Raw genomic sequence first — 23,150 nt, forward strand, 5'->3', positions numbered from 1 at the left:
AAACCATCCAAATGAAGTTTCCCCCTATTTGAAGAATTTTGAAGCATATTCTAAAGGCATTAGATGCAACAGGAGCTCTGGGAGCCGGTGTTGGAGCAGGACTTCCATCACTTTGGGGATGGAGGAAGGTTAATAAAACCCCAAACGTTGGGAAGCATCCCAAATATTTTTCAATTCCAGACAAATGGTGAGAACCTGAAGCCAAAGCAGGGAGCAGAGGCTGGCGTATGACCTTGTCTCTTCTGAAATGAAGTCGCTGAGGGCTCATCAGAAGCAGAAGTGTTGAATCTTCCTGACGGGGTGAACCGGGCTGCAGACCCCGACAAGAGAAGGAGATCCGTGCAGTTCAGCTCTTCGGTGATCCCAGAGTGTGCCGAGCGGGAAGGGACACCCCAGGCTCGTGGAGCCCAGTCCGGGCTCACCCACGGCACGCTCTGCCAGAGCTTGGGGAACGTGGGTTCCGCTGCCACCTCATTCCACACGGGGCCAGGGGGCTGAGGCGAGCTCTCCTCGCGCAGTCTGGGCACGAGCCCGCTTGTGCCCGGCCACGGAGCCGTTCGGGACAGCTCCCAAATCCCCTCCGCTTGGATTCCCCCGAGAAATCCCGCGGCAGCAGCTGTGACCTTTCTCCAGGTGCCCGAGCCTGGAGCTGGAGGAGCTGCTAAATACCAGAGGGCAGAATATAGTAACAGCCCCGGGGGAAGCAGGGCTGTGTCCAGGGAAAAGCTGGAGCGGGCAGGGGCCATGGAGGATTCCGAGAGCGACGGCGATTCCCCGGACGACGAGTGCGGCTTCTCGGGGAGCAGCGACGACAGCGACGAGGGCCAAGGGGTGTCCGAGTCAGTGCTGGGGCTGGGACTCTCCCTGGTGCCAGGGGTGGGCACTGCCACTAACAAAGGCGTTGTTAATGGCTAATTAATTGCTGGCTTTGGCAGTGGCTGCCTGTGTGTTCAGTGCTGTGCTCTCAGGTTGTGTTTAGTGCCACGCGCTTGTAGGAAGTCCCTGTTGCATTTTGGGCCAGGATTTACCAGGACTTGCTTTCTCATTTCGTTCTATGAACTGGCAGGAAGTACTGGTAGTAGTTAGTTGTTGCATTTCATGCTGTGCACTCGCAGTGATTTCTTGCAGTGAATAGTATTCACTTTTGCGTTAATGCCACGTTCCTGTAGCGGTTACTTCTGCCTTTAACGCTGTGCACTCGTACTAGTTACTTTTGCACTTCATTCTGTGCACTTGTAGTAATTCCTTGTTGCATTTAATGCCAGGTACTTACTGATAATTACTCTCTCCTTTAATGCTGTGCAGTGATAGAAACTAGTGGAGTAATTACTCTCTCATTTAGTGCTGGGCACTTGGAGTAGTTACTTTTGCATTTAACTCTGTACACATAGAATAATTAGTTTTTCTTTTAATGCTGTGCACTGGTAGTAATTGCTGGGAGTAAAAGTATAAAATAGCAAACCCCTCAACAGTCCCTTGGGTGTTTGAATCTCCAGTGTCAAGGTTTGGTTAAAATTTTTGATGAAGCCACAAATCTCAGTGCATTTTCCTCTTCTGTAATCATCTGAATATAATATAGTGACCATCATCATGCCTTTAATCCAGACCTGTAAAGGGATAAACCCTCTTTTTGTGACAGAAATTCTTCATCTGAGATCATGGGGTAGATATGTTAAGTTTTAACTGGAATTAGGGAACACCCAGAAAGGTTGCACAGTCATTTTAATGGATCAGTATTCCAGCAAAAGTTGGCTACAACAACTTAATGGGACATTAAATACCATAATTCCTTATCCTCTCTATATTTACCAAAGTTTTAGAAGTTAATAGAGATAATTATCTGCTTCTATTCAGCTCCTTCTTTCTACTTGCTATCAATTACCATAATTTCAGTTATCAGTGGGGTAAATTAGCACTAATACACACTTGATTTCGGTGCAAATAGACTCAAAGTCAGCATTTGAATATTAATGTTTCTTTCATTTGTGTTTCTGCTTCTCTGTTTTAAAGGTATTAACATAAAGACATCTCAGAAGCAATTAGAGTTAATTCATGATTACCTTACAGGGGGAGATGAGTGCACATGCATCACCCTGTTTTACTGCTTTAATACCTCCAGTCTTTAAACGAGGCCATTTCTGCTCCTGACAGCCCCTTTAAATCTGGTTCTGCTGCAGTGCAAATGCACAGGCTAAAGGAATTCGGGGTGTTTAGAAGGGGAGGGTGTCTGTTGCCTGTGATCCACTTACCCTTCACAGCTGCAAAGGTGGGAGTGAGTTGGGATGAACTGAACCTGTCCCCAGCACAGCAAATGCATCTCCTGAACCCTGCTGGAACAGGGGAACCTGTCTGGCTTTCTTCCCACGTGTCATCTGTAGCTTTTGCCTGCCTGAAGCCTGGGCGGGTGATGGAAACATCAGGGTAAAGCTGTGCCCCCCCGAAATGTATTTGTTTGAAGGGCTGAAGGATCGTGGATGTCTGTAAATCCAAAGATTGTCCTGGAAATGATGCCCCTGGCTGAAGCAATGTGTTTTTCCTTGCAGGGAGGATGTCAGGACAGCCAACGTCATTGCGGCCGAAGCGGTGACGTGTCTGGTCATCGACAGAGAGTAAGTACATCCCTCTGCTGCCCTGGGCTTGGCCTCCAGTGTGCACCTTCTGCAGAGCTTTAGGGAGCCCCTGATGGTTTCTCCCTGGTTTGACTGGGAGTGATACAGCCCCAGTGTGTCCATTGTGCAGGGGGTGTCTCCAGTGTTCCAGAAATGCAGAGGGAAGGTGCCTGTGAATCAGCTCAGGAGGGGCAAACACTGGCAGTGAAGTGCAGACACAAAATGGAAATAACATGTTGGTGCTGTCAGAGGTCAGAAGGGACCCCTGAAGCCCTTCCTGTGTCCTGGTGAGAGATGATTCCCTGCCCAAGTGCCTCGTAGGGCTGACCTCTGTGCCCTCAGTCCTGCTTTGTACTCGGGTGTCTCACACTCCTCCGTTTCTGGAACTCTGGTGTTCTGCAGAGCCTGAACTTGGGAATAACACTTCAGAAATCCAGATCCTTCTGATGTGTTGGTTTATTATTGATTAAAAAGAAATGTGGTCTATCCGTGGAGCACAGCTGGGGGACACCTGGGAACTTCTTCCCCGTGCACAGCCAAGGGAACTGGTGGATCAAACACCCACCTCATTCCCTTCTTGTTTTTTGGGGCAAAGAGAAGAAGAATGATTGTTCATTAGATTACTTAGCAAGAGACTCTTTTAATAATTTTTGTATTTTTAATAATTAGATAATATTTAGCAAGCATTAATTCAGAGAAACACAAAGCAACAAGTGTTTTATGCCCCTTTATTTTACCACTTTTGCAACAGATATTTTTGGTTTGCACTGTAAGCATTGACAAAACCCCAAAAACTAGTAATTGCAGAGTCACTCGTTCCTGATCATATTGCAAAGAGTTTGTCTGTCTCCTGTGCCTTTCCATCAGCATTTAATGCCCTTGGAGCAGCAAGGAAGCACAAGTGAAATTCAAACTGATGAAGCTGTACTTCATCTACACCAGAGAGTCTGTTAACACTCTGCAATTAGTAGCAGAGTATTTATAAGAACCTTATTTATAGTGCAAGAAAATTGATGCTATTTATAGCACATTTCTAGTTCAGGGAAGGTTGTCCTGTGTCCTGCCCAGTGCTGAGTTTCTTGTCATAGTTTTTCTCTCAGACTGGTATTTTATAGGCATGGGAATAACCACAGGAGCAAATTTTCATGTGGAGAAGAACTGGGCAATTCTGTTGATGAGGAAACCCAGCATCTCTTTGTATCCAGATGCCCAGAGTGTCACCCAGTTTGGGTGGTTGTGGTGCCCACGGGAGGTGCTCGCGTTGAGGGGGGGGTGATGTGTCATTAAGGCCGCCACGTATCTTCTATTGCAAGCCAAGCTCTTTGCTTCATCAGATGTAACTGCTGGCAGCAATTTTCACGCTCTGTGGGTGTCCTGCTCTCAAACATCTCAGCAGAAGGCAAGTTGCAGTGCCACAAAACAAGTGATGGGGAAATACCACTTCCTTGCTGAGAAGCTGGAGCCTTTCAGTCTCGCTGCCCGGGTGGGTGTTCCCACCAGCACCGCCTTGGCACCAAGGGAAGCTCTTCCAGCTTCCCAAGGCATCCGAAATTCCAGCTCAGGCAGGGAGTCACACCTTGGGCGTCCCAGCAAGCTGTTCCTAAGAGAGACAGAAGGCTGCTCCCTGCATCTGGCAATTTTGTGAGCAGTTTTGTGGCTGGTTTTGTGGCTGGAGAGTTTGTAGTTTGAGAGTAAATAATATGGGAAAGTTTCTTCCTAGGGATGAGCCAGGCTGCCAGGAGAGCTCTGGGAGAGCTGGGTTGGAGATGGGACATTGCTTGAGCATGGAAAGATGAAATGTTGCCTCTAAAAAAGCGTCTCTGAAATATAAAATATGTATGAAATGGTTACAGGGGTGAAGCAGTGGGAGATGGAAGTACCAGGAGAATAGAGAAATAGACTTTAATTACCAGACTCTCACCATGATGGTGCTGCCTTGCTTTTTAATTTCCATGTGAAACAAGGGGGCTGTTGCAGCCACAAAAACACCCCAAAGATGCCCAAAAAAGCAGTGGAGTGATTTCCTGCAAATCTGGGCAGGCAGGCCTTGGAACAGTGGACTTCCAGCTTCTTTCCTGGGGTAGAAAGCAGCAGAACTGTGATCCAACAAAGCAAACAACCTGCAGTGAGGAAGCACGTGGTGTGTCCCATGGAATTAAGCTCCTTTGTTCCCACCTGTCCTTGTCCTGAAAATACTTGCTATGAAGGGCAACACTGGCCTTCTTTATGCCTTGTTTTTAAGTGGCTTCCTTCCCTGGAATAATGAATTTCAGTGGGATTTGGTGAAGCTCTCGGGCTCCCTCAGCAGTCTCCAGCTCCAGGAGGTGAGATGAAGCCTATCATCCAGCTCCAGGATTTCAGCTGGCTTTGCCAGGGTGTGATGTCAGATGGGGCTGTGTAATTCCCACTGGGCTCATTTTTGTCCCCTGAGGAAGACTGAGAACTTGCAGAGTTGACATCTTGCCAGAAAGCCCCCAAAAAGACAAAAAGCCCCTCTAAAAGTGTAGTCCTGCTTGCTCAGGTGTGCTTGAAAGAAAGAGCTTAATCATCACAAAGCAAAACTTGCAGGGAATTTCACGTTATAATCCAAAGTTTCCCCTCCTAGAGAAGCAGGTTCCCTAATCCAGCAGGGGACATGAAAGGAGATGGTGCCAAGGCTGATGGGATGAGGATGGCAGCTCTGCTGAGGGATCAGGGTGCCTGCCTGCTGTCCTCTCCATGGGACCAGGCTGATGTAGCCAGGCTGCCAGGAGGGAGGGTGCTCTCCCTGCCAGCCGTGGAGCACAGACCCAGCTCGTGGAATCACCCTGGGAAGTTCAGCCAAATCCACAGAGTGTTCATGGGAATTGTCAAAAAAACTGGTGAAAGCATTTGAAGGAATTTGGAGAAGCCTTTGGATACTTGGGGAGCCAGATAAAAACCAAACATTTTCTGCTGATCAGGGTAAACATATCAGTATTTTATAGCAGCTGTCAGATGTCTTTTATTCATTTTTAATTCCTTTTTTTGGGTACATTTCCTGGACTTTCTGTGTTTAGGGCTTGCCTTTGACCCTACACGGACTAAAATCAAGGCTGTTGCTAATGAAGTATTTCCTATTGTGCCACTGCAGTAACTCATCCTCTGGGAACTAATCCTGGCAGATGCACCAGGATGTTGCCTCCAAATTGTTTCAAGCTCGTCTTGGTGAATTTTTGGGCTCCCTGGAGGGGTCATTAGTTTTGTTGCAGAGGTGCAGTTGGGCTGAGGGGGGCAAAGTTAACAGTCCCCATCTGCTGGATTTGATGGATTGCTCCTCCAGGAAATTGTCTATAAAAGGCCTTTGATAAAAATTTTAGAGGCGCACCTTGAGCATCTGTTGTGTAAATCAGAATAAAGACGTGCAGACACACTTCACTTGGAGCCCCCTTGTGTGGAGAGAAAACAGGAGGAGAAGGTTCCAAACTCATTCCGAACGTTTGGATCATCAGTGACACTCTGAGAAGTTGGTGCAACTTTATCCTTCTTTTTTGTATTCACACCCACTTCTTGAAACTCAGAAAGTCTTGGAAAACATTCAGAGCTCCTCCTGAACTGTAAGAATATTTATACTTTAGTTGATTCAGGTTCATCTTTTATTTATATGTGACTTTTCCCCCCTCCTCTCCATCATTTATTTATGTTGCTAACAGTGTTTTCTGGGGCTCTGAGATTTACCAAGTGTCAGCGTCGTGGGTGCTGGGGGAACAAAATTGCCTCATGCAAATCTGATGGATCAGAGCCAGTAAAACTCAAGGCACAGAGAGCTGCACAAGTACCTGATGCTTGCAGATATTTAATGCTAAATGCTGTTTTTCTAGCTTGTTGTCTCCTTCAGTTGCACATATCAAGATGGTACCCTTTTTTTTTTTTTTTAAGGCAGCATTTCAAATTTTCAGCTGTTTTTGGATTTTTCCGCTTTGCATTTTGTGGTTTTGTCTGGTTTTTAAAGCCTTTTTATCAGGGATAGCTCTGAGGTGTCAGGAGAGGTTCCTGGATCAACCTTCTTGGCAATGGAAGCTGGAGGAAAATAAAATAAGAAAAGTATTATCTTAGCATGACTGACCCTACACAAGCTGAGCCAGACTCTTTCAGGGGGGATTTTAGGTTTTGCTGCTTTAGTGTTTCTCCCAGTTGGAGTGAAGTTTATCCATGGAGAAAATTGGTTATGAGGAGAGAATAGAAAAAATGAAGAGAAAAGGCTGTGAGGAGAAAAAAAACCAGAGCAGTTTTCTGATTGAATTCTTGGAGAGGTTGTGACTGAGCTGACACCTCAACAGCAGTGAGAGGGAACTGCAGCGTCCCACCCAGTCCTGAGCCTTGCTTGAAACTTCTAATAAAAACTTAAAAGGTATCAGACCAACCTGTTGCTCCTTACAGGAACTTCTTCTTCTGCGTTTCACTAGAGAAAGGTTTATTTGCACTGTCATTTCAGCGGTCTGGATAGATAAGCTGGGACCTTCTTGGCCTTTCTGAGGCCACGTTTGCCAGCCCTGGCCCCGCTGTGCTGGGTGCTGAGATCCAGCCCCTGGCTCCCAAAGGGACTCCTCAGACACGGGGCAGTGGCTGTGCTGGCTTCATGGTTGGACTTGCTGACCTTAAAATCCTTTCCAGCCGAAAGGATTCTGCAGTTCTTGCTCTGAAAGCGCCCCTTTGTTTTCACAGCTCCTTCAAGCATCTCATCGGTGGCCTGGATGACGTCTCCAACAAAGCCTATGAGGATGCAGAAGCAAAAGCGAAGTAAGTGTCTGCTCTTAGTGTTCCACAGAAAAGCTTGAACTCGTTTTTATTGGTGGTACATCACTGTAATGGAAAAAAGAACCCCCTTTTTCTCCACACAATAGTGTCAAACTGCTTCAAAAGGAGAGAATTGCTGTGAATATGGAGGTGAGTCTCCTCGGGTCAGTGCCCAAAGCCAGGTGGCCCCAAGGTCCTTTCCAGTCACGGCATTTGAGTCCTCAGAAGTGTTGGACCTGCCAAAAAATCCTCTTGAAACCTTGTATGGTGAGAAACTCCAGCTCTTGGGGTTGCAGTGGAGGAAATTGTTGTTGAGGACGATCCGTTTCTTCAGAGAACTCAGAGTCAAAACCTGTTCTGAGACCAAGGGTGGGAAAGGGGGGCTGGAGTCTATTGTGAGTTTAAAATATTTTAAAAACCCAGTATTCATTCACCCTGGATCTACAGTTGGATTTTAGTCTGGGAGCTTTGTGATGTCTGAGCTCTGATTCCCTCCCAGGGCTCAAGCCTTGGAAGAGGAATTAAAGGAGTGTTCTGATTAGAGAGAGGCTGAACATGAGCCAAAAGTTGCTAAAAAGGAACTCACATGTGCTCTATGCAACATCTCTTTGCTTTTCCTCCTATGCAGTGATTGGCTTTTATTGGGATTTTTTAAGGAAGGGAGAGTGTGACTGTTCATCAGTGACCTACAGCTGCCTCACTTTAGGACTGTTCTTAATTTCTGTGTAGCAACTTCTCGTTAAACCAGAGAGGGTTGAAATAGTCTGTACAAAAGCTGCTTCTCTGGAGAGAAAGTGAGAAGCCCCAACTGATTAAAAATACCTCTCTGTTCATTTCAGAAACTAAATACCCTTCTCAGGGAACTCGGTTTCTCGAGCAAAACTTGCTAATTCTGCAAAATACCCACAAGTTCCTTTTTTCGTCATCTTGGAGTGATGTTTGAAATGCGTTTTTAATGATATTGGATATATTTTAAGGTGCTAGAATGCAGGGTTGCAGTTTAGTTTGGAATAGTATTTCCCTGTCCTGGATCAAACATGAAAGATTTCTTTTTAAAAAGAGGTTCTGTTAAAGAAGGGGAAGTTCCCTAAAATTCCTTTATCACCTTCCTTCCTTTGGCACCCCAGAGAACAGGGATTTTGGGCCCAGAATGCCAAGTCAAATGGACACAGTGCTGTAGCAGCAGATAACTGGCTGTTAGATGTGACTGATAAGTATATATTATTGCATGTGTTTTTATATAGAAACCTGAAATCGTGGCACTTTAGTGCCAGGAGCAGCTTCTACAAAGCATTTTACAAAGTGTTGGAAAGTCACCTTTAGCAGCTCCAGGGGGGTGTTCCCAAGTGCTCCAGGCACGTGCTGTTACCCTTTGATGTTGTTTTTTGCTGTTTGGGATTTATCGATTTCCATCCGAAGCAAAGGAAGGAAACCTTGGCAGTGAAAGTGGGGACTGGGGGTTTGTGCCAGAACGTGGTGTCATGGTGAGCACAGAGGCTTTGCTGAGGTGACATCACAGCCCCTGAGCACCAAGACAGAGGGGCGGGTGGGACCTGCCCTTCACCATTTCACCTTCCAGTCCCACTCCCACAGTTTTAAGCTCTGTTATTAATTAGCACGGAGTTATTTACTATCCCAGGAATGTTGGGGGTGCAGATTGTATGGGTGGCTTTCTGAGGATGGTTTTGTGGGGTTTAGGGATGATTTTGTCAGGATCCCCTGTGTGCTGGGGGGACACTGCAGCTGAGGACCCATTTTGAGTAAACTCTTCATTTGGGGGACCACTGGGCTGACCTTCCCATCTCTGAGCTTTTATCTTTATTCCCCTTCTAATGCCAAGTATTTCATCCCAGTGCAAGGCCAAAGTTGTTCTTCAGGGGCTTTGACCTTCTCTCAAGGAGACATCTCTGGCCAGGAAAGCAAGTGAACAACCCCTGGTTTGTGCTCCTGCTCACGGGGATTGTCTTTGTGACATGAGCTTCCCCCAGCACCAGAACTGATTTACTTCCTCCCAGCTAACACCTTACTACCCAACTGATGCTGATTTTGGAGCCACTTTCCTGGGTTTTGCAAGCCTGGGATGGGCAGTTCTCCCTAATGTCCATCCTTTGCGTTCACTCTCTTAAATCAGCAGCCATTGACATGTCACCTGTGAGACTATAATTTTAATTATGGACTGTAATTTTAATGCAGGATTATACAGCCTATAGGATTAATTATAATATTGTACTCCTCTGATGTATTCAGATGAGTTAATAAATTCACTGACTGGTGAATATTGTATTTACATCCTTTATGCCAGAGAAGAGGTGGAATAGAGAGGCAAACGTGTGCCAGAGTCTGAGAGAACAGGAGTCCAGAGGAGCAGTGCCAGGCCCAGCCCTGCTGGCATTTAGGGCACGAGGGAGCTCCCTAAATTATCAGGACACCCATCTGAGTGTAGATCACTTCCAGAGGGAGCTGCTGTGGCACTCCCATAAATCCAGGAGGAAACAGCAGGCGGTTTCTCCTGCTGTAGGTGCCAAGTGAGGTGAGGGTTCAGCGAACCCTTCTCTCCAGGCACACTAATCCCTCCTGCTGGCCTCTTCCCCAGCCAGAGACTCCTGATCCTGTGCCCTGACCGAGCAAAGTCCTGGGAGGGGTTTCCCTCAGCTTGTACCACCTTCCCACGGCACGGCTGGAGCAGGGAGAGCGTCTGCTGTGCCCTGCATGCTGGGAGAGGTGGCAGTGCCAGGGCTTTGCCCGTGTCTGCAGGGCCTGTGTGCCCCCATAGCCAGTGTCCCAGTGTCCCTGTGCTGCCATCCCAGCAGGACCCTGCCTGTGGCAGCAGGGCTCCAAACGAGGGTGCAGTTGCAGCCTGGGCTCCGGTGCCTTCGGGCCGTTGCTCCAGGCCCCCTGCAGGTCTGGACTATTCAGATTGCACTTTTGCCTTGGCTTTCTCCCCGTGCCAGCTGCCTTGCAGCCCTGGGGGAATGTCTTGTGTTGGCTTCTTTTCCCAGGACTGAAGGAGGGCAGGGACGTTTGTGTAGGTACCCTATGCCTTTCCCTTTCCTGGCAGCTCCTCCCCTGGATGCCCCTCACCTTCCTGGAGCTGTTTTAATTAAGACCTTCATTTAACAGTTGCACTTGATGATCTTAGAGCTCTTTTCCAACCTCAGTGACTCTATGGTTCTGTCCAAACCCTTTGTTTCAGTGGCCTGAGTTGTTCCTTTTTTTCTCTCTATGCCCTCTCTCTCTCCACTGGTTCATAGCAAAGCATCCCGACAGTTCATTGACCTAATTTGGGTGGTTATTAATATTTTCCCATTTTATATGCATTCTTTATAGGTAGTTTTTCTCCTTGCACCCTGCTTGTAAAGGTAAAATTCACCACCCTGTCTAGTTCCTGCCATGCCAGCATGTTTACAAGAAAAGGTTTTCTTCTGTGTCCTGTGTGGCTTCTCTGACGTTTCCTGCAGGGCCACTGCTGGTTCGTGGGGCAGCTTGGTGTGTCCTCCCTTCACAGCCTTTGCTCTGCTTGTCTTGGAGACTCATTTGAATAGCTGAAGTTGTCCCTGGCAGTTGAAAGCCTGTTGCCCATGGATAGGTCCCAGTGTAAGGAGGCAGCACAGAGCAGAGGGATGGGATGTGTAGAGAAGGAAAACGGTGGTGCCAAGGAGCTGCTGTGCAGACTGTTTGCATTTCAGGGGGGTTCCCTTTAGAATAGTTCAGTTCTGGTTCCGTGGGCTCGATGTTAAACAGTGCCTGGGGCAGGGATATCAGCTCTGAAGCATCTCCTCCAGCTGAGCATCAATCCCCTGAAGGAACCTCGGCTCCTGCACTCCTGTCCCGCTCAGAGGTGTGAGCAGGACCTGTCAGGGGCTTCCCCTCAGGAACACATTCCTTGGCTGCAGATGATGGGTCTGCAGGACAACCTGGGGGGGCTGTGTGGGTAATAAACAACCCTGGGCAGCAGGAAAAGGGGCTTTGTGTTTCCACAGCTTGCTTTCCTTTAGAAATACAGACAAGAAAAGCCAAGAGAGATTTCAACCCCTGCCAAAAGGGAAGTTGGCAGAGTTAAGTGTTCCAAAAATGGAAACTCCCAATTAAAGAGATTGATTTAGTGCAGGTCTGACTTGACACTGGGCTGGAGCTTCAGAGAACTTTGGCTGAAATAATTCACCAAGGCGTGGAATGTGACCAAATTAGTCATTTTTTTCTGCAAGAGACAATATTTTCTGGCTCACAGCATCAGGGCAGCCTGGGGCCTGGGATGATGGGCTCCATCTCCCTTTGTGTCCGTTGTTTTCTGAATTAGGGACCATATGGGGACCAGCTTTTCCCTTGGCAATGTATTTGTGCTGCCAGATCAGGGGGAAATCTCCTGGGATGTGCAAAAAAGGGTGGGAAATGAGGTTGCAGTCATTGCTTTGAAGCTGTGTAAATATTGAAAGTCATTCTCCTCCTTGCTGTGGAGAAACAACAACCGATCATCAATACCTGTTCAGTTTGTGTGAGTTTAAACATCCAGGAAAACTGAGATTTTAGGGGGATTATTTGGCCTCTGATATGTAAGAGCCGTTTTCCTTTCTGCTGGAGAGTTATCCCAGAGTTTAGCCTTGAGTAATCTGCAATTTCATCCCTAAGCCACTGGTAGTTTGGATCCAGGTTTGCCTCTCGAATTCTCCTGCCTGCTGTAATAAATAGAATTAGAAATCAGCTCAGAAATCAAGTGAAAATGCAGGAGCCCACCGAGGTAACGTGCAGGGTGATGTCCCAAAACAAAGGTAACAGCGGCTGCTGCAGGAGGACTTTGCTTTTTGGGGGGAATTGCTGTTTGCTGGCAGAGTTTCCTCTGGAGAAGGTGCACTGTGGTGCTCACAAGGGAGGTACTCGGTTAGCTTTTAAACCCAGGTCTGTTTAATTCAGGGAATAATCTCTGTGCTGTCCCCTTGCTGAGCTGAGCTTTGGATGCGATAATGGCCCGTGTCAGGTGTCAGATGGTGAATAAAATCAGGCCCTTTGAGGCAGGTGCTGCTCCCATGGCTGCCTGCACGGGTGTGATGGGATTAGGGCTGGCCTGAGCAAATACAGATGCAGCAGAAAGCTCTCAGACAGTGATGAGCCCCATTCCAGAGGGAACGGGAACTCACTGAGGTGAGCGTGTCCATGGTCATTCCCACTGCACCTGGTGGGAGCACCTGATGGTTTGTGCATTAGAAACATCAACCACTCCTTTGGCATTTATGTAAATGCTTTCTTCAGCAACCACTGGGAATACTTGGCTGATCCCAGGGCTTGGAGCTTGTTGTAGCACAGGCTTGGAGCTTTGAACTTGGCGAGCTTTGCCGGGGACTTTGAGGCAATGGTGGCATGAAACCAGTCCTGGGCATCCCTGGCTCTGTAAATTTGTTGTCCAGCATGTTTCTGAGCTGTCCTGGAGATTTATCCTAATAGCTTTGTAAGGATTACACCACTGGAAGGTGGGCTGTTTCTGTCCTGCTCTCATCTGCTGACTTAGATGACAGAGAATCACTTGAGTGAGAGAGTCAGATACGTGATAAATAAAACTCAGTGGTTCTTCTGCTGTAGGGAACTACTGCTTTTTGGAACTGCTGGTAATAGTTGTGGCATCATTTGTGGCTCCTTCCAGCTCCCCTGGTAGTCCCGTTGTCCTTGGCTGTACCCCACCAGGAGCTGGGTCAGACCTCACTGCCATGTCCGAGCACTGATAAGGGAAAGGAAAGATGGAAATGCAGAGCCAGTGAGAGATGAAGGACAAGTGTGTGGATGGTGCTGGCACCCAGGGAAGGTTTGGGAGGGAAAGATCTGGGCTCCAGAAGGAGGAGGTGGCAGAGCACCATCTCCCCACTGTCACATTGCCTTGGCAGAGCTGGAAAAGGTGTTGCCAGATAAAGAAACTTCTTCCAGAAAGCCTTCCCAGGCTGGGATGTGATGGCAGTAGCTGCAGGGTTTGGAAATGCTGGTGTATGCAGTTGTTTCAACAGCAGGGAGAGGGGAGGGAGCAGAGAGGGGAGGTTCAGATTCCAAAGAGGATAAACGTGAATTGTTTTCCCTGCCAAGGTTGGTGAGTGTGGCACCCAAAACCTGCCCAGCCCGTCCAGCTGACCCCTGAGCAGCAGTTGTGTCACCTCTGGAGATGAAATTCAATCACCCAACTGTGAAATGGAAGAACTTTAATCCCTCTATAAGTGAAAAAGTCAGTGCAGCCTCAACTCCGGAGTTGCTGCTGCCACCTCCTCCCACCCGCGCCTGATCCACCGAAACAAACCCTTTTCCTTTTTTCCCTTCTTCCCCGTAAGGAATAATTCATCAGTCTTCCTGAAGGCTCAAATTACTTTCCATATATAACACAGTCTAATTGTAGTCCACATTCAGTTCAGGGTTTCTCCCCCCTCTCACCCTGTGCTGGTGACCCCCTTCCAGTCCCTAAAGGGACCCCAGGAGAGCTGGGAGGGACTTGGGATCCCTGGGAGTGTCCCAGGCCAGGCTGGACGGGGCTTGGAGCAGCCTGGGCTGGTGGAAGGTGTCCCTGCCCGTGGCAGTGCCCTGAGTTATCCTGGCTGTGCTTACATTGATTTGCCCTCAGCTGCATTTGCTCTGTTTTCTCAGTGCCTGGCTAAACACTCCATTAAATGATTTGAGGAGTGCTGAGCTGCAAATCTTTAAATCATCTGAAAAAAATAATAAAAAAAAAGGAAAAACTGTTCTGGTGGTTTAGCTGATCCCACAGCTTTTGTGTAGCTGTAACAAGATAAAACATCAAAATGGGAGATAACGTGACATTCTGAATATGTGACAAAGCTCAGTGCCTGAAGCCACGAAAGAGGAGATCAAAGTCTGATCCTGACCATTATATTGAACCTTAATGTAAAACTATGGGGGTTGCTAACGGGACTATTGTGATTGAATTTCTGATGGAAGTTAAAACCCCCTCATTCATGGCTGCATTTAAAATTCTTTTTAGGAATGGGGATGGAGTGTTTGTGTCTCTGCTCAGCAAACCCTCACACAGGGACGTGTTGGAGCTCTGTCTTTACTCTCTCTTAGGTTCCCTCACTTCATTTTCCAGTGGCACTGTCGGGTTGCTCTGCAGAAAACATCAAGTACCGTCATTTATGGATCCCAAAGCAAGGGGTCAGACTGATCCCAGGGGCTCCAGATTGTGTCACTGCAGTTTGCTTGGCTGTTGATGGCACAGAATGTCACTGTGGATGTGACTGTGCCAGACCCCAGAGCTCCAGGTGCACAGTCAGGGCCTGCCACTGATCTTAGTCTGGGATTAAATCACAGGCTTTGCCAGGCTCGGGTTCATTTCCTAACCCTTTGTGCTGGAAGGAGATGCTTTCCAAGAAGGGTGTTTTTCTGGCTGCCCCTTCCCTCCTGTGGAGGCTGTTCCTGGGCAGCAGTGATATCATCCATCTGCGTGGCAAAATGGAATTGCTGTGGCTGGAATTCTTTCAGGAGCCAGCGATGGGAAGCGGGCTGGCAGCAGGCCAGGGCAGTGCTGGGACTCTGAGCGGGCAGGGAGGTTGCCAGGGAGTCCCTGCAGATGCGGGGCTGGCACAAATCAAAGAGCCAAGACTCGGCGTCTCCTTGAATTCCCCCGGCCTGCCTTCCCATTTCCTACGCTTGGGGAAATGAATGCCTGAAGGTTAGCTTTGAAAGATGTTCTCTGATCCCATTCCAGCCCCACTGCTCCCAAAGAAGCTGTTGTAATAACAGTGCAATAGCTGAGCTGTCATATTTTGCATCTGGCTCGGGTTGGGATGTGAAAATATTTGTTAGGAGTCGAGCAAGTGCTTAACGAGGCCACGACCTCCTGCTTTGAGGAGGGAACTCAGCTCCAAGGGTTCTGTTTATTGCTGAGTAGCAAAGCTGACATTTAAAGCAAAAAGGATTTGCTTTCCTATTTTATGGTCCCAGCCTTTACAAAGGGCTGGCATCACCCCTCCCCTGGGCACAGACTCACAAAGCCCCCTGGAGAATTAAATATCAGCAAGCGCTTTTCTCCCAGCCACCTAAAACCAAACTCTGGTCACCTAAACTTCCTTTTAGAGAACTTGGTAAATGCAGAAGCAAAACGAAGAGTATTTTCTCCTGGTTCTAAGTGTGTTTCTACCCCTCCTGTTTTTTTAAAACAGGCAGTGCCTTGTTATCCAGGACAGCTGCTGGAAATGGAAAAGCTATTCAGGCTTCTCAGGAGAGAAGGGGAAGGTACAAAGGCTGGAAACAGGCAGTCCTGTGCCTTCCCTCTCCTCAAGTGATGGGTTTGGGGCACATCCAGGGGCGGGAGTCTCTGGAGCGAAGGGTCCCTCTGAATGGCTTTGCAGTATTGTTTTGAGCACTGGTGGGGGAGAGAGACTCTTGGATGTGTGTTTGCCCTGCAGCATCTCCTGTGCCTTTCAGTGGAGGAGCTGAGCCTTACAAAGCTGGGCTCTAGGGCTGCCAGGGGCTGTATCGCTGGAGGAGTCACCGGGAGCCGCTCTAATGAATTCCCCTCTGGAGCCAGTGACTGGTGGATGTCACAGCTGGGCATGGACATAAAAACAGCCTCACACACCTGAGCTGGTTTACGGCTTTCCTAATTTTCCATGAGTTTTAGTGCTTAGGAGAGGAGTATTTGTAGTAGAGGGTGTCTCTGCTGCTGCTGGGGATCAGGAGAGGGATCAGGACGTGTGGAAAGGGTGCTCGGAGATAAACACCACTGGGATACTTGTATATGGGCACTTCAAAGTGTCCTCAGGAAAAAAATGACTGCATTCACACCTGTTCAATCGTATTTTATTGTGGACTTCTAAAACCTATCCAAGACCTTGAAATAGTTTACAGTCACAGCAGTGCCTCTCTCCCTTTCTCCGTGTTCTTGTTAGGCAGGATCCTATTGTCACGTTGGCAGCTCACCAGGGCAAGCAAATTGGTAATTTTCATGAAGTCCTTCATCTATAAAAAAACCCCTTTCACTACTTTTTTGAAGCTAGTTCTGTGAAAAAATAAAATTATCCAGGAACGCGTTCAGAATGCATCACCCGCTTCCAAAGTTGGAAGGAAGCATCCAGCCTGATCTTTCCTCAGAAAACCCTTTTTACAGTGGCTTTTCAGGGAACTTCAGGCCAATATTTTAACTTACAAAATCCACTTTAGGAGGTCCTAAACCCCCGGGAAATAAGTGCTTTTTGCCCCATTCCCACATGAACGAAGTGGGGGGAAATGATCAAAAATGGGGCAAAAATGAACAAAAATGGGAGGAAATGACAAAAAAGGAGTGAAAAGGCAAAAAAAAGGACAAAAAAAAGACCAAAAATAGAGGGAAATGAAGCAAAAATGGGGGGAAATTAACAAAAAAAATGGGGGAAAATGAACCAAAAAATAGCAAAAATGGGAGAAATGACAAAAAAATACTTTAAAAAAATGGGGAAAATTACCAAAGATGAATGAAAAAAAGGGGGGAAATGAGGCCCAAAGTGGGGTGGGGAGGGGGACATGAGTGGAGTTGGTGACAATGGAGGGTGGTGACAATAGAAAGGGCGAGGGTGAGGAAGGTCAGTGCAAAGCTCCAGTGCCAACAGGTGAGAATCCAGAGCAACTTGGGGTGGCTGGGGGCTTCAGGGTGAGACCTGCAGGTGAGCAGAGGGTACTTTGCTGGCTCCCAGAATGAATAATCTCTAAACCAACTCCATTTCAGCAAGTGGTGTCAGCCTGCTCGTAGCGAGCCCTCAGCCACCCCGGGCGTTGTCACTGACCCGCCGGGTGTTTATTGGAGAAGGTGTAGCATCATCTGCTTCTCCATTAGGAAGGACCCCACAGCCAGCACCCATTAGTCATATCTATCCATCTAATAAAAGCTGGCACTGCCAGCTTAGACCTGTTCATTTGGATTTTATGCCCTGGCTCTTTCCGCTCGGTTTCTATGGGAACCCGGGCCGTTCCGGCGGGGGAGAGTAAAGAGATGAAGAGAGGGCTTGGAGAGCAGAACTCTGGTTCTCTGCTGAATTCCAGCCAAATAAACTGGGAAGGGAAGCAGCAGGGCAAGAGAGCTGACAGTCACTGAGTTCCCTCCTCCTTGAATCAGCTGGGTTAAGTGCTTTTATGCCTTTTTTTTGTTCTGTTTTTGCCTTGAAAATCCGTGTGTGAGGCTTAAAAGTCGGGTTCCCGTTTTCTGGAAGGAAGCAACAGGTTGCCTCACTTGCCTTTACTGCTCTTTTAGTGCCAAGTGCTCCTCTGCAAATACAGGTTGTATGCAAAGCCTCTCCTTTGCAGAGCATTAATTACAGCTTACGAGTTGGAAATGTGACTTCAGGTCCAGCTCTGTACAGTTTTCAGAGAAACACCCTGTGGTTCATTTATTCCAGTCTATCATTTGGTATCCACTGCTGCTGTCAGTGAGTCGAGGTGATTAATGAAGATGAGCAGAAATAATGAGTAGAGAATAATTAGGCAAACCCCCTTCAGGACATTTCTTGCTGCACCACTGTGTGTGAATTCTGTTCAAGGTGTTGGACTGAGGGTTGGGCTTGATGATCTTAAAGGTCTTTCCCGACCTAAAGGATTCAGTAATTCTGTGTTTGCATTTCAGTCTGACTTGGAAGAATATTGATGTAGTGCTCTGAGTGCAGGGTGTCTAACAAGGCAAAGATGAATTTCCCACCTTTCAACAGGTCTGTGTTTAAAATCCGGGGGATTTGGCAAACTTTGAAAGGGTATATTTGTAATAAAGGGCTTTTGAAGCAGTTGGCCCAGAGGAACTGGGGCTGCCCCATCCCTGGATGGTTCAAGGCCAGGTTGGACAGGGCTGGGAGCTGCAGGGGTTGGTGGGACCAAGGGGCAGGACCCGGCACTGGGCTTTGTTGTCCCTCATCCCACGGCTCCAGCCTGTGCAGATCCCTCTTCAGAACCCTCCTGCCCCCCAGCACATCAACACTGCCACCCAGAGTGATTTATAAAACACTTCTACTGCCTCCTGGGGAAGCAGTGGGTTTGTCCCACCTATAGCAAGGATAGGTCAGGAAAACGGGACCTTGGAGAGCCGCAGGGAGCTGAGGCAGGAGGAGGGAATTGTGGAGGGGCAAGCTAGGGATATTGCTGTTGGTTTAGGGAAATAAGGATGGGGTTTTGAAAAAGGGAAGGCGTTCATAAAAGCAGGATAGAAAGTGAGAGTCTGAGGGTGCACACAAACACCTCCCGAAGGCAAGGCAGGCGTCTCTCAAGGCTGCTTTTAGCGTGTGGGTGCGTGGCAATGAGCTGAAGGGTCGCCTGTGGAAACGTGGGGTATTCCTGCCCTCCAGTGGAAGTATGGGAAAGTGCCTGTCTCGACTGGAAGCCCACAGAGGGATGCTGAGAAAGCTCCAGGCAGCTCCTTGCTTTGGATCCGCTGTCCCCCGAGTTCCCACTGGTGTTTCACAGCACAGCCCTTGGTCCTCTCCAGGTTCCCCTGCCCATGGTTACCTCTGTGCCATTAAATTTTCCAGCCCCGTGGCTCTGATCCAAGGAGAGGATGTGCAGCCAGTGGGATCCCAGTGCTGCAGGGAGGATGGCTTGGAGGGCTGTTTTGGGCAGTGACAGTCACGTTCAGCTCCTGGGGTGCCACGAGCCCTTCTCCAGAAGGAGCTGTGTGGTGTGTTGTAAGCATTGTCCTCCATCAGAAGAGAGGGAATGAGCTGTGGAACTGCTGGGATGTGCAGAGCTTGGAGCCTCCCAGCTTTCCTGCCTTCCCAAAAGGAGCCAGCTTGCATCACTTTCCCACCCAAGGAATTATCTGCAGGAGAAAAACTTGGGGGATAGGGTGGTTTGTTTGCTTCCTTGTTGTTCTAATCTCTCTCCAGTTAGCACATGATAATATTCCAGTGTTGACAAAGCACCAGTAGCTTGCTCATGTGGTGAATTTGGGCTGAACCTCAGGGAAGAACTGGGAGCTCTGCTCTTTCCTGGCAGTAGCTGCCATGTGTCAAAGAAATGTCTGATAAAACTTGCCTTTATCTGGTCAAGACAAGCTGTAAGATTGAACAGCTCCTCTCCCACCGTGGCAGACACAAACAGGCTTCCAGAGCAGGCACCAGGCGCTGGGAAACAAAACTCTCTGCGTTTTTTCTGCTGTTAGACATTACAAGGGGGGGCCTTGAGTTTCTCAGTTTGTTGCAGTTCTGTCCAGGTCTGCTGGAAGTGCCAGTACAGGAGTGGCCTCACTGCATCCAACTGACCCTGTACCCTGCTCTCCTGTGCCCAACAGGAGGGGGAGAAGAGCAAAGAGGTGATTATTGATTGTGATCCTTCAGTCTCCAGCAATTTGGGACTCAGGGATTTCCTGCTGTCCATAGATTTATAACCCTTTGTGGGTTTCTCTTCCCTGGATCTGCACGGTTGCTTTCCATGACACAACCTTCCTCATCTCCCACCAGAGTTGGTTTTTTTCCTGGGAAGAGGCTCCTACAACAGAATCCCATCCAGATCTGTGCTCCTTACCATCCCTTTCCAGCACATTTTCCAGTCCAAAGAGGGGGATGAATGACCGTTACTATGTGCTTATCCAGCATTTTCCCCCTCGCTGTGTTCCTGCAGGATGTCAAGTGAAGGTCTTTTCTTGTCCCTCGGTCTCTTCGAGTGCTTGTGCAGTTTTTCACCTGAGGCTTTTGTTTGCTGGTTCTGGTGATTTAATATCCTTCACCAGCGTTGTCATTTTATTTATTCCTCCCCTTTTTTCCAATTCATCACTAAAGATGTTGAGCAGGAAGGATTTGAGCACTGTTGGCCTCCATCCATTAGGGAAAATGAGCCATATATTACTATCTGCTGTTTCCTGGGTTTAACTGGTTTTTAATCAATGCTGCTGCTGTGATTGAGAAGGGGCTGTTATTTGGTTTTAAGCCTTTTGAAGTTGTTACTTGGGGGTTTTTTTCTGTCTTATGATGTTCTTCATTTCAACTGGACAGGATTTGGTTCTTTTTTTCTTTCCTCTTTTTGGATTTGTTTGAAACTAATTCATATTTGAAGGATACCATTTTTCCTTTCAATAGTTGGACGGGGCTTGGAGCAGCTTGGGCTAGTGGAGGTGTCCCTGCCCAGGGAATGGGATGGGACTGCATGAGCTTTGAGGTCCCTTCCAACCCAAACCACTCTGGCATTCCATGAAATGCCCCTCAGCAGCCCCTGGGGAAGGGACACAGAGCTGCTGTCAAGCTGGAAACCATCTGGCAGGGGACATTTCTCCCAGAGGATTGGGGCCATTTGGAAAAAGAAATGAGGGAAAAGCACGGGCAGAGTTCTGTGTGAACCCCTTGGGACTGGGACAAATGTGCAATAAGCGGCGAACAGGGCGGGTTGGACCAAGAAGTGTGTCCAACATGGGCAATATATCGATCTGTTCTCGCTTTCTTTACAAAATTTAAGGGGAGAAAGCTGCAAAAAAGTGTTTGTTGCCATGGTGAGCCTTTCCTGCGCAGGCAACACGGTCCTGCATTAAGGCTGGAGGCAAAAAAAGGGCTGTTTAGTGTTTACATGCTCAGATGAGCCAGTCTGGGGTTCGTGGGATCTAATTAGCAGATTGCAATTAGGTGGTGAGATTCTGTAAAGCAGAAGGGCAACGAGCAGAACTAACTGTGATTTGAGCAATTTCAAGCTGTAATTAGATTAGCCTTCCTTGGGATCACATCTCCCTTTCTGAGCTTGTTCCGTGGCTCTTCCCCAACAACTTCCCTTAAAAAAAAATCAGCTCTGGGGTTGTCCTGTGATACTTTTGGATCCAGTTTGGAAGCTGGGATTTATTGTGCTTACAGAGTTCATGCTTTTTTTCCCTGGGTATTTGCAGAAGCCTGGGGTTTCCTTGGTGTTTTCCAAAGGAAAAAAACCAGGGATCTGTAGGTATTGCCTCAGAAGTCAATTGGAAAAATGAAAGGAAAAGCCCTTGATGCCTTGTCTTCCAAATAGATTTTATTGTCTACAGATCCCAACTGGCAGTGAAACGTGATGATATTGGGGCATTTGTAGGGTGGGAGAGTAAACCAGGAATTCTGCTGGCATTGTGGGGATGCCAAAGCCCAGGGCAAACTGGGAGGGGATTTTCTAATAAAATGTTGAACTGTCAGGGAAATTGTTTACAGACAAGTGTGATTTGAACGTGATGAATTTGGGGAGGAGGGAAGGCTGTTGATAGATGACATTTTGTGTGATCTTTTGGGTGGTTTTCCATTGGATGCAGTGGAGTGTCAAGGTCTGAACACAGTGTTTGAGGTGCCATGAGAAGCCAGGATTTGTTGAGCCTGGAATTTCAGATTGTGCCCGTTGCTGATGGTCTTGGAGCTGGGAAAATGTCCTCATGTTTTATTTGCCCAGTCCCCAGGGAGTTTCCCACCCAGGTTAAGCCTAAAGTGGTACCAACAACTCTTTTGGGTTGGATCCCTCCCCTCTGGGCAGGGGTATGGTGTGATGTGATACGGCAGCACTCCATCTAAAAACTTGCAGAGTTAAACAGAGGTACAAGAAAAAAGGGAGGGGAAAGGGAAGAAACAACCCCCTTCCTTAAGCACTGTCTTTTAATACTGCCCAGAACAGGAAACACCAGCAGAGGAAGGAACACTGCACGTCCTCCCTCCGCCCCTTTTAATTAAAATGGATTCAGAGCTGGGGTTTGGGAGTCAGACTCTTCTGTGGGGTGTCTTGTTTGAACTGTTTCAGGACATTCCCAGCATTGGGACTGTTATAAAAATGTTATTTTAGCCAGAGCTGACTCCAGGACTTGCCAAAGTAGGACCCTGAGAGAGTCCTGTTGGAAGCATCAGGTTGTTTCATTGGAAGTCAAGGGAGAAACATGTGCATCTACAAAACAAAAATAAGCATTTCCACAGTGGCCTCCCATCGACTTCCAGTGAAAACCAGGGACCATATTCTCTAAAAAGCCTCCTGAGAACCTTGTGCTCTGCTGAAATCCCTCTGCTTTGTGTCTGTGTGGTGTTACCATCAGCTGGCATTTCCTGTCCCGCTTTCTTTGGTTCTTCCCCCAGACTCTGGGCTTGTTCCTGGCACCCCAGCGTGGTGTGGGTGGGCAGTAACGGGTGCAGTCCAAGCTCACCCACAGGGACACAAAGCCCTGGTGTCTGCTCGAGCAAAGGGCTGGGTTTTGGGAGCAGCCCTGGATCTTCAACACAGCCCTGTGCTACGAGAGGAGAGGATGCCATGGTGGCCAAAAAAGGGGTGAAATTTGGATTTGAAGGCTTTTTCTCCTTTGCCATCCTGTGCCCAGATAAGGCCTCACTGCAGTGCTGGGTGGGAGGCACTGAGCCCAGCAAGCACAGGTGGTTTAATGATCTGTCAGCAGTCTCTTGGCACGTTTGGGACTTCACCAGCACTCCAGGATTCAGACCTCTGAAGGGGCCTGGATGATGGGAGGCACTTTCTGAGCTGCTTTGGCTGTAGTTGAGCGTGTTCAGTTCCATGTCTGGGTGACACTGGTCTCCGTGCAGCAGCAAGTCTTCTGTAATTCAAACAAATCTATTTGCTTAAACTCCTGGACCAACTTGGGATGAGCACAGCTCAGTCTCTGAGCACAGCTTAGACAAACAGCACAATATCATGTCCACGTTGCCAAGCTGTAGGTGAAAAGTGATGTGCTTTTAAGGGGGGGGAGGGGGGGGTAAAAACTAACCTGTTAGTTTTTTAACTCTATGTTTTTAATTTCAGATCTCCTTCCCCTCCCAGAGGAAGTTAGAGATGCCATAGCTTTAATGTCTGGTTTAGCTGCCACTCAAATGTTCACTTTCTGTAAGAAAATCTAAACCAGGAGGTAATGCTATTTTC

General features: G+C 48.0%; 1 protein-coding gene across 6 annotated transcripts in view; it reads left to right on the plus strand.

Moving 5' to 3' along the window:
- Positions 1-23,150, plus strand: part of PRKG1 (protein kinase cGMP-dependent 1) — a 266,544-nt gene that overhangs the window by 218,332 nt on the left and 25,062 nt on the right. For all 6 annotated transcript variants that reach the window (XM_027898759.1, XM_027898758.1, XM_027898760.1 and 3 more), the window contains 2 exons: positions 2,544-2,609; positions 7,293-7,367. In XM_027898759.1, coding sequence (XP_027754560.1) covers positions 2,544-2,609; positions 7,293-7,367 — 141 coding nt within the window. The remainder of the gene's footprint in view (positions 1-2,543; positions 2,610-7,292; positions 7,368-23,150) is intronic.

Source organism: Empidonax traillii, unplaced genomic scaffold, assembly GCF_003031625.1.
Source record: "Empidonax traillii isolate 1590-97213 ecotype Southwest subspecies unplaced genomic scaffold, ASM303162v1 scaffold620:size424980, whole genome shotgun sequence".
Lineage (NCBI taxonomy): Eukaryota > Metazoa > Chordata > Aves > Passeriformes > Tyrannidae > Empidonax > Empidonax traillii.